At 42.9% G+C, this 12012-nt stretch overlaps 1 protein-coding gene across 5 annotated transcripts in view; it reads left to right on the plus strand.

Moving 5' to 3' along the window:
• The window catches only part of KIF13A (kinesin family member 13A), a 178856-nt gene that overhangs the window by 77573 nt on the left and 89271 nt on the right, over positions 1-12012 (plus strand). For all 5 annotated transcript variants that reach the window (XM_044295645.1, XM_044295648.1, XM_044295647.1 and 2 more), the window contains exons 5-7: positions 1218-1310; positions 2001-2181; positions 8045-8132. In XM_044295645.1, the coding sequence (XP_044151580.1) occupies positions 1218-1310; positions 2001-2181; positions 8045-8132 (362 nt within the window). The remainder of the gene's footprint in view (positions 1-1217; positions 1311-2000; positions 2182-8044; positions 8133-12012) is intronic.

The following is a 12012-nucleotide window of genomic DNA, read 5'->3' on the forward strand; positions in this document are numbered from 1 at the left end:
GTTCCCTTTAAAACTTCATTTTTCTCAGTAATGCGGGCACATATGAACATGGGACCAACGCAGATGCCTTCAGCTACTAATTGCACAATTAACAGGTCAATCAATTTCATAGGTACAAATCTACTGACAGATGCCCTTTAAAGGGGTTGTCTCATCTCAGACAATAGGAGCATATCACTAGGATATGCCCCCATTGTCTTGTAGGTGCGGGTTCCACCGTTCTACGCACTTATATCGGGAACGGAGCCCCGCAAGGTGTTGCCTGGAGGACTCCGGTCCAGCCACCACCAAACGCTCTCCCCATAGAAATGAATGGGAGCGCACCGCACATGAACGGCCACCGCTCCCATTCACTTTTATAGACCCGATGGAAATAACCGGGCCAGCGCTTGGCTATTTTTGGCGTCCCATAAAAAATGAATAGCACAGTGCGCTCTCCACCACTTCCGGGGCTCCGTTCTCGATGTAGGTGCTCCATCGAGAACTAATAACTAATAACACAGGTTTCTTCATAATCATCTGAAATAAATAATCTTTGTGAAACTCCGTTTTGGGACATATGGGACCAACAATTTAGAACTTCTCACGTTTTGCCTGCTGAGATCTAATAGGAATCCAGTGGTCAAGACTCGGCAAAAGGTTCCAGAAAGCTCCACCGAGGGGGCAAGTTTATTTTTAGTGGCATATCTCCTAGGTGAACAAAGGAGCGGTACAATTCAATAAGCCCTACTCTTCTTTACCCTGCCATCTGCTGATCCTATATTTCCGTAAATTATCAATAAATCCTAATCTTCTGTTCATGAGAAGATGGCTTCTCTGTGTAGCAGTTGTCCCCTATAAATGACAATTAATTAGCTGATATACGGGATGTGGGATCGGGGTAGATGCTAATGAATTCTGTAGGTCACAGCAGAAAGTCCCATACCTGGTAGAGTCGAGTATCGGTTTACTGACGTCTCAGCACTCCGTGCGGCCGTGCACTGCCAGTCTGGCTGTATAATGTATGCCAGTCACTCTTTCAGTTCAGCTGTCGGAAGAGGAGAGGAAGTAATGACACTCGCTGATTGACTGCCATTGGCAAATGTACAAGAAGACTAAAGCTCTGTTGTCCCTTATCCTTTTTTTTTTTCTATGAGTCTTTCAAAGCACCAGAACTGAGTATCAGTAATGAAAAGAGTCATTTGTGCAAATCATCATTTTCCTGTATTATTTTGCAGGTCAGGAAGTGGTTTTTAAGTGCCTTGGGGAGGGAATTCTTGATAATGCCTTTCAGGGATACAACGCATGCATTTTTGCATACGGGCAAACAGGTATGAGAGTGAATGTAAATGTATGTTTGATTTTGTGACTTAAGGCCTGTAAAGTACCAGCATCAATAACTTAAAGGGGTCGTCCAGTTAGTATTGATGGCTTATCCTCAATATAGGCCATCAATGTCCAATCAGCGGGTGTCCAACACCTGCACCTGAACAAAGCTGTTCTGCAGTAGATCACATGCCAAAGGTCGGCACTGGAACTACACCACTGTTCTATCCACTGTGTAGTGGGCACAGCTGATTACTACTGTGCTTTTCCCATTGAAAAAAAATGAGTAGCGCTGTAGTAACTAGCTCCATCCCCTCCATCAGCGATGCCCAACCTGAGGCCCTCCAGCTGTTGCCAAACTACAACTCACAGCATACCTGGTCAGCCTACAACTATTAGGGCATGCTGGGAGTTATAGTTGAGTACATTGAGCATCCCTGCTCTAGATAGTGGACAAAGCTGTGTTGACTTCCGGGGCTGCAGCAACCCCAAAACAGCTGATCGATGGGGTGTAGGACCCCCACAATCAGATATCGATCAGTAGTAAAATCCTTAACAACCCCTTTAAGATTAATATATCACTACCTAATGGTAAAAAAACCTGATGTTGGAAACTACTATAGCTTGTAACAGAGTACATTTTGTGTCCATTTAGTCTTTTTTGTCGTATGTTGAATTTGTAACTTGCTGTGTAGGTTCAGGAAAGTCTTTCTCTATGATGGGGACATCAGATCAGCCTGGCTTGATTCCACGGCTCTGTTGTGCTTTATTCCTGAGGGCAACAAATGAAGACAATGACTCTCAGACCTTCAAAGTGGAAGTATCCTATATGGAAATTTACAACGAGAAGGTCCGAGATCTTTTGGACCCTAAAGGGTAAGTGCTTTACGTTTACATATGTTTCCTTCTCACCTAATTCTACAGTTATAATGAGGCCAGTTTCACATGTGCATATTCGGTTTCGGAAATACATTCTGTGTGATGGCCACATTCTCTGGACCAACCACTGTTGCTCTAAGCCGAACTCACAGCATCACAATGATCTATGATGCTGTGATTTCTTGCCTGACCGCAGGTCTCCTGTACTCCCATAAGTCCATGAGTATAGTAGGCCTGCGGATGGGCAGGGACTCGCAGCATCATAAATCATCATAATGCTGTGAACTCAGGTTAGAGGAGCAGTGTTTGTTTTGGGAAATGCAGTCATCACATGGAACGTGTTTCCCAAACTGAACATGCTCGTGTTTGTGCATCAAACATTGATTGTGCATCAGTGTTAAAAAAAAACTTAACCAGAAAGTGGCCAACCACTTTAATATAGTTTATCGTTGACCAATGTGTTTGTAACATGATTATATGGTACTTACTAATACAGTGGTCCCTCAAGTTCCAATAATAATTGGTTCCAAGATGACCATTGTATGTTGAAACCATTGTAACTTGAGTAATCGGTTCCAAAGCCCCAAAATGTCATCCAAGATAAGAGAAAATGAAGATTTAAGCTAAATAAGCAGATAACTAAGAAAGATACAACAAGTCCTTACATATAACAGTCAGGAATAGCTGGTAACTAGTAACTAATCCAGCTATTTAACCAGAGAAGTGGCCTTGATTGGTTGTATCTTGAGTCTGAGGCATAATGTTAAGTCTAGTTTCAACTTACGATGGGTCGGAAAAGACCATTGTATGTTGAAAATATTGTATCCTGAGGGAGCACTGTATAGTCTTTGTTGAAATTCTGCACCATTTTCAATACTTTATAAGGTATGCCCCCTTGTTTGCCAAGTCTTTTTGTGTTATCCAAACAGAGGTCTTGTCCTAGATGGCTGCTGATGGAGGGTTATTTGACCAGGCAAATAACCTCCATGTGGTGCCTCCTCCATTCAAATACACTGCATCTTCATCTGCAGGTGTGGTATGTTTGAATGGAGGAGACATCACATGGAGACGATTTGCCTGGTCACAGGACCCTCCATCAGTAGCAATTTTATGGACATGACCTCTATGTAGATAGCACAGAGGATTTTTTAAACAAGTGGGCATTCCTTTTGAAATATAGAAAATGGTGCAGAATTTCAACAAAGCCTATATTAGTATATAAGTGCCATAAATTCATCCCACAAACACATTGGTCAATGATGATCAGAAAGTGGCCAAAAGGATTTTCCGACATTTTAATACTAATGACCTATCCTCTGGATAGGTTATCAGTATCTGGTGGGGGTACAACACCCGGGACTCCCGCCGATCAGCTGTTCTCACAGCTCACCAAGAACAGCGCCGTACATTGTATAATGGCTATGCTTGGTACTGCAGCTCAGCCCCATTTACTTCTATGGGGCTTAGCTGCTCCTTTTCCACGTGAATAATGAATGTGTCATCACTGGGAAAAGCTGTAGAAGGCCGCAGCACTCACAGGAGCGCCGGTGCCTTCTCAAACAGCTGATCAGCGGGGGTCCCGAGTGTCGGACCCTTACCGATCAGATACTAATAACCTATCTAGAGGATAGGTCGTCAGTATACTGCTTGCACCGAGGATATATAGGTTCTTTTGGTTTTATGGAGATTTTAAAGTATGTTAGAATGCTGTTGTGAGTTTTCCTATTACATGCACATGAATGAGATTTTGGAAAAGATACCTCAAACTACCAAAGTTTTCGGTATTTCAGTCATACAGTTTAAAATGTACCTTGTGGAACTGAATGTAAAAACCTTGATAATACAGAATGAGGGACGTAGATGGTTGCACCAGAACCCTGTTGCCTCAGGGGACCCTAAGCATAAGACATCACAGTTATCAATGGCATATGTAAGTGGAGGCTTGGTATAGATTTTGCATTATGGTCCAGGAGCTTCAAGTTACGCCTCTCTGCAGAACCACAGTGATTCTTCCATTGAAATACAGTAGTTACTATTGTGGGGATTCGCTCTGGTAGACAGGATTAGCGGACGCAGTATAGAGGCAACAACAAGTTCTATGGATCAAACAGTTCAGTGTTTTATTCACACTTTAGGCAAGTGACAAAACAAGCTGTCATAATCAAACTAAAAGTCACCTTGCAGTGTTGGTGGTAATTCACACCATGCAGCAATTCTGCCTCCAAGAGTCCTTGACCATAGCAGCACCAACCCGTTTTTACACCAAACAGGTAGCAAGCCTTCATGCAGACACAAGGCTCCCAGATCCCAACACAGAGACATGGCTTATGAGTCCAGCTGCCTATTTAAGGACAGCCGGGTGCTGCCAAAACCCGGACCGGCCTTTAAAATCCGGTCCGGTATTTGACCTCACCTAGCTGTAAATCAGCCCAGCAGCACGTGTTGGGAGGAAAATACCTGTTTTCCCAGACCAAACCTCTCGCTGTGTCACACTATTTACTGTATTACTGTAGACAGATGCCAATGTAGTTGGCACAATGATTTTTAGAAATGTGAACCATACTTTTTAATGTTGGACATTTGTCTTCCTGTCCTATTTCTAAAATGCAGTGAGTAGGTAGAATTCAGGTGCCAGGAGTGCACTGGGCATATGGCTAGACAGGCGTATCGAGTTGTATTGATTCACTCTTCCACTGTTCAAGGGCAGAACAGTATTATTATTTTTTTGTTCTTTTATGGAGAACTGTTATAGGCTACATTTTATGGTGCCTTTGTATAATGACTAATATAATGACAGAAGAGGAACATACAGAATGGGCACGGTATATGGTAAGGCTGCTTTCACACTAGCGTTAATGTTTTCTGGTACTAAGATCCATCATGGGGTCTCAGTACCGGAAAAAAAAAACGTAACTGAACAGAACAGAGTGCTCCAGAATGTATTCTGTTCCGTTCTCATAGCAGAGAGCAATCTGCAGCATGCTGCTGTTTGCTTTCCGTCATGGGATGCTGAGCAAAACTGATCCGGCATGACCCACAATGCAAGTTCAATGGGGATGGATCCGTTTTCTCTGACACAATCTGACAGAATAGAAAACTGATCCGTCCCCTATTGACTTTCAATGGAGTTCATGACGGATCCGTCTTTGCTAAGTTAAAGATAATATAACCGGATCCGTTCATAACAGATGCAGATGATTGTATTATCAGTAACTGAAGCGTTTTTGCTGAACCCTGCCGGATCCAGCAAAAACGCTAGTGTGAAAGTAGCCTAAGAATAATGATCTGCAGATCGCGTTGTGATCAGCCGGTTCTATATTCTCTCCTTCAACGTCGTTGGTCCTACTGTTTTGTGTATATGTATAATATACATACTTTTTATTGTATCATTCATCGTGGCAGTTCATCTAAGATAATGGACAATGCATTTTTTTTCTCCATGATTATTGCTCTGTTTAGACATAAATTATAAGTATCCCCATGTTCTCCCAATTTAAGTTGTGATTTAGTAATTTCCATGATTTGGATTAATGTCTCCTGCTCGTATGACCCTTTTCCTCATGGAGAATCAGAGTATTCCTAACATCTTAACGTTGTCTCTTTCATTCTGTCTGTGATATCTGTGGCAATAAACCTAACCCAGAGTGATTAAAAGGCTTTCATAATTCTTTCCTAACTGACTCTTGGAAACTGCAGCGGTGCCTCCCGTTACATACAGCTCCAATACTATAATTAGTAGGGATGAGCGAATTTCATATTTTGAAGTTCGTGTGCGGGTTCGTGTTGTGGTATGTACTGAATTTCATTATGGATTCCGTTACCACGGACCATAGCGCAATACATAATGGAATCCTTTTAGAGGCATTCCGTTATTCATTTCGTCATAATAAAGGTCTATGGCCTGCATAACGGATCCGTCCGTGCTGTAGTCCTCTCCTGCATAACGTAAACCGGACAGATCTATTCATGCAGCTCATAGACTTCTATTATGACGGAATGAATAACTGAATGTCTCTAAAGGCATTCAGTTATGCATTCCTTCATGGTCCGTGGTAACGGAATCCATAACGTTATTCAGTAAATACCACAACATGAACCAAATATGAAATTCGCTCATCGCTATTAATTAGCACTGATATGCGCTATTAACCAAGTCATACGGGCCGCTATGGGAGGAAAATATAGGGATTGGCTTATTTTAAATAATTGTGCACGATGTGTTAATCTGATCAAGTGATCATATTGAAAAGGACCTGTAGCCTCTCCTGACCATCTTTTTTTTTTTAGCAATTACTTGCAATAACAGTTCTGGAGCATCTATTCTATGTTGTGCAATTCCTTTATTATTCCTGCTAGAAGTAATGAATGGATTACTAGCAGTTTTCAATAAAAATCCAGCTAGGTGTTACCAGTTGGGGATATGTCCCTGCACAATCTGACATTATCCAATCAGTGCTGTCAGACTATATAGGGACCCCCCAGTATACTGTTCCCTTTAAACCAGGTGATCCAAAAGACGGCAAGGAAATATTGCTGTTTATAGGTCTAGGGCAGAAACATGCCAAATGTATGCAACCCCAGTGATTTGGGGGAGTGAATATATATATTTTTTTTTCTGCATCTCTTTTAAAGGGCACAGAAAGGGTTATTGTCCCCAATCCTGTTGGTCTGGGGCAGTAAACGGTGTAATCTTTGCATCTCTGGTGGTCTAGAGCAGAGAATGGGCTAATGCAAGTATCTCTTGTGGCGTAGAGCAGAAGAAGGGTTAATTTCAAAATACTTGGTGGTGAGTAGGTTATTTTTTAAAATCCTTGATGGTCTAGAGCAAAGAAGGGGTTAGCCTTAAAATGTTTTCTGGTCAAGGCAGAGAGGCGGTTAATGGTAGTATCCCTGGTGGTCTGAGGTAGAGACGTGGCTGTGAAGGGTTTAAATCGGGTCCAGTGGGTTATTAACCCCTAAAGAGTTTGTCATTGTCTGGGCTGTAACAAGACAGCCTTCTCTTATCCTAGTGCACAGATAATAATGATGAGTGCAGAGTGGGGATAGAGAGAACTGTGCAGCTGTGACTGTACAGCTACACAGTACACTCTATGATCAGGCAGGACACTCTATGAACAGGAGGATAGACTTTTCCTAGGTAGGGGGAGCCTTTAAGCTGTGTCCCTGCTCTTCCATGCATCTTAAATGGAACAGTGGTGACCACTGCTTCTATTTGATCCTAGAGAATGCCTTTTAGTGAATGTCTTTGGACTCTGGTCAGGGATCCAGGCGTCTTCAATGCCTTGTAAAGTTTTGACTGTGCGGTAGCCCTACTAATAGCCCTACTAAGGTAGTTACAAGGAAAAGGTTACTGTAGGTGCTGGTGTCTATGAGCAATCACTAATATTCTGGTCCTTCACCGTCTTACACTTTTATTCTCATGAAGACTATTTAAAGGGGTTATACCTAGTTTATAAGTTAGGGTGGGTGATATCTAGATAATTGCTGGAGATCTGAACTCTGGGACCCAAACCGATTGCTAAAACGGGGATCTCTTTCTGATGGAGCGGTGGGCTCAATCGATACTCTGTGGGAGCACAGGAGATAGTCGAGTACAGCGCTTGGCTCTCTCCTGCACTCCCATAGAGAATGAATGGAGTGGCTTAACCTGCCGCTCCATCAGAACAGGGGAGCGGGAGGCCCCTTCTCTGTATTGGTTACAGTTGGACCCCCAATGATCAGCTAGTAATCCCCTATCCTTGGCACAACCCCTTTAACAAGCTATATTACTACTTTCAGGGTTGTACATTTTTATATGACTAATCCAGCTTAATCTCCTAATCAAGCTGTATATATTTAACCATGTATTCTTTTCTTCTAGAAACCGACAGTCCCTTAAAGTTAGGGAGCACAAGGTCTTGGGACCATACGTTGATGGTTTATCCCAATTAGCTGTAACTAAATTTGAGGTAATGTATTTACACATTCTCGGTTTATAATAGTTGGTCCAGATTATTTTCAGCATTATATTCATTTTTGATGCGTTTCACAGCCCAATACCTAAATTAAAGGGAATCTGTCAACAGTTCTATGCTAACCCTATCTGAGTGACAGAGACCCTGATTGAAAGATACTTAGTGCTTGTTCACATCTGTGCTGGAGGCTCCGCTCAGGGTCTCTGTTGCAGATTCCATCAGAAAGACCGTAGAAAACATTCCTGCATGCAGGACCTTTTTGTCCGGTAAAAAACAGGTTCCTGAATGGAAACTGAACTTGCTCCATGTAGTAAATGGTGTCTGTGCAGCTCAGTTATGTGCTGAATCCATCACTTCCGTTATTTTCGTTTTTCTTCTGTAATGTAGCAGAACAGCGGAAATATATAACGGTGGTGTGAACTCGCCCTTACTTGTTCTGTAGCATTTTTTTGGCCCTATTGAGCTGCTCCAGAACAAGCCAAGCTTTGGAGTCCACTCAATATGGTGCACAGAATCCTTGTCTTCAGTGATCTTCCGTCTCTGCTCCCCCTCCCCCTACTCAATCGCATGTCATTGATTTCCAGTAGGCAGAGAGCTGTCAATCATCTGTGGGAGGGCAAGGGCAGCCATAGCTCACGAATATCAGGACTCCATCACTTGGTTCATGCTGGAGCTTCTCACCCAGAATTAAGAAAATGAGCAAAATAAATGTAAGCGATCCAGCATTTTCATCAGTGTCTCTGCTGTCCTCAAATAGACCATTGACAGATTCCCTTTAAAGGGGGTCTGTCACCACCATATGGCCAAAAACAGTGCTTACATTGTCCTATCGCACACCTATACATGAATGTAACGGTACCTTTGTTATTTTCTTTAGACTTGCAGAAGCTGGAAAAACAAACTTTGATTCATATGCAAATAAGCGATCGCAAGTGCCCAGGGGCGGCGTCCACTGTGTTGGTGCCCAGGCTGCCCTGACTTTTTTCATTGTTTCCCCGCCGCAGCCTCTGCATATGCCCATTGCCCACCCTCCGGCGAACGGTGCAAAACCAGCGGCAATGTGGCGTTTGCCGGCGCATGCGCAGTAGTTAAAGAGATGCCATGCCCACAATGGGCATCGCAGTGCGTATGCTCCGGCCCGGCGAGGCAGTGCACAGGCGTGGGATCTCGGCCGGACCAAAGGATGACGCAAGGGAATAGGAGGGTGGGCATATGCAGAGGCTGGGGCAGGGGAACAATAAAAAAAGGCAGAACAGCCTGGGCACCAACACAGTGGACGCCGCCCCTGGGCACTTGCGATCGCTCATTTACATATGAATCAAAGTTCATTTTTCCTGCTTCTGCAAGTCTAAAGAAAATAACAAAGGTACCATAACATTCATGTATAGGTGTGCGATAGGACAATGTAAGCGCTGTATATGGCCATATGGAGGTGACAGACCCCCTTTAAATGTTCATTTTTTTTTTTTTTAAGTCCAAAATGGCAATGTAGCAGCAAGTAGTAGATGTTTGCAGCCCAGTTCACACGCCAGCTGCCTTAATTACATACTGTGAACCTGTAACTTTTTATGTTGGAATTTCTGACAGATCTGTCGCTTGGGTCAATTCAGATGCAGAAGACATGATCTTCACAAGGCCCTCACCTACCTACTGCCCTCACATAATCTTCTGGCCAATTAAATGTAAACTAGTTAAATGTATCCGCTCTAAATGGATTATTGCTAAACACGTAGCAAACAGCGCAGCACCCTCTCCTCTGTGGCCCCTAGTAATATTGACAGCTGGCAATGAAACTAATGTTGCAATGCTTGATGCATGAGTAATCCGGTTATGGGGAGGGCATCCTAGCCCAGTCATAACCCTTTCAACTATGTTCCTGTGGCCGGCAACGGCTCTTCAGTATAATGTTGCCTGTTAATTGATTAAAAATGCGTATTTCATGGTCTGTGACATTGTGATAACTGCATCTATTCACATACTGCATTAAGGCTTCTTTCTTAATTGAGTCTATTTGAGTGTAACGATAAAGGACAGCTATCTTTTCTATGGAACTTTCTCAGACATCTTGTACTAGGCCCCGCTCTAAAAGCCAGAGCAGAAAGATGCTTACAAAGACTGGCTTTCACTCTTGCGTGCCCTGCCTATTCATGTATTGCATGGTTGGCTGCTCATTTTTCTGTTAAAGTTTTTAAAAAAAAGTTAGTTTTCTTTGAAAGTTAAAAAATATAGTCAGGTCAGCCGAGTGCCCCGGATGAACAGAGATGTGAGGAAGATCATCAAAAAGACGGAAGCTCTAGCATTCATGGGATAAAATCATTCAGACTTCATAAGTAAGACTCCCGCAGCGCTGAAACGCGTGTCTTACTAGTAAAGCCTGAATGATTTTATCCCATGGATGTTGGAGCTTCCGTCTTTTCGATAAAAGCACTATTTGACACTTTTCGGTTGGGCACGTTCCATCTGAATTGCTGGATGTCAGACTATTATTTTCATTATGTTGTCTTAAAGGGACCTGTCAGAAAACATAATGGACCATAAACTGCCAGTAGTACCTTTTAAGGGTCCATTCACACATCAGTATTTTGTAATCCTGCAAATTTGCGGAACGGATTGCGGACCCGTTCATTTCAATGGCCCCGCAAAAAATGCGGACAGCACCCAGTGTGCTGTCTGCATTCGTTGTTCCGTTCTGTTATGCGGATCCGCAAAAAAAAAAAATAGAGCTTGTACTACTATTGTCAACAGAATGCAGGTCCGTGGTTCCAGTTGTAGTCAATGGATGTGCAAAAATGTGGATGACATGTGGAATGTATTAATATGTAATCCGCATGTCATCCGCAATTGTGGATCCGTTTCCAGGAACTAGAAAAAAAACAATATTTTTTTAGTACCCTAGCAACATATATTCCACCTTCCGTTTTTCTGCAGCAAGATGCAGATGTACAGTTGGTAAAAACTGAAGTTTTAGGCGGAAACACGGATCCGCAAAAGAACGGAAATCTGGAAAAGAAAAATGCTGACGTGTGAATGGACCCTAAGCTGTTGACATCAGGTTTCTAATGCTGATCTTGTGTAACATGGCTGAGATGCATGATCCCTGTAAAACAACTGTTACCTCCTCGCAGGCCGTATGTAAATGAGGTTCTTGACTCAGAGAGCTTGACTTCAAGAATCTTATTTTCATTACGACCTGCAGGGGAATAAAAGTTGTTCCAGGGATCGTGCACCTCGGACATCTTACACAAGAACATCATTAGAAACCTGATGTCACTGGCTTTAAGGTACTGCTGGCGGTCTATGGTCCATTTAGGTGCTGACAGGTTCCCTATTAACAGGTAATGCGATGTTGGCACAAGATACGTTTTGTGACCATCCAGCATCATCTTTGATCTTCATGTAACTTGTGATGGCTACAGATGAGCACAGTCTGACATAGTTAGACATTAAGTTGGGTTAACAGAATTTTGAAGAATTTAGAGTTCTTGTCTGTTCTCTTCACACATCTGATGCACATCACTTACTGTATAGTCCCCATTAAGTAACAGTTGTAGAGCATCTTTTTCTTAGGGCCCTGTACACATCGACGATCAGTACAATAATCGGGAACACCCTTTCATACGATAATTGGCCAGCAATCAGCCAACAAACTCTTATTTATTGCCTCATCGCATTGCTTCTCCGAGCATGAAAATGCTTACTGGTCTGCAGCACCTCTTGCCGGGCAAACAAGGCATGTGCTGCTGACATAATGTGAAAGTATGGGGGATGGACAATTGCATTAACAACTGTTTATCCCCGCGCACTTTCCATCAGCCTGTGTGAAAGGCCTTTTAAACTGAATGTGTCATCAGAAAATGACCTACCTTCACGTAGT

Source organism: Bufo gargarizans, chromosome 5 (genome assembly GCF_014858855.1).
Source record: "Bufo gargarizans isolate SCDJY-AF-19 chromosome 5, ASM1485885v1, whole genome shotgun sequence".
NCBI classification, from domain to species: domain Eukaryota; kingdom Metazoa; phylum Chordata; class Amphibia; order Anura; family Bufonidae; genus Bufo; species Bufo gargarizans.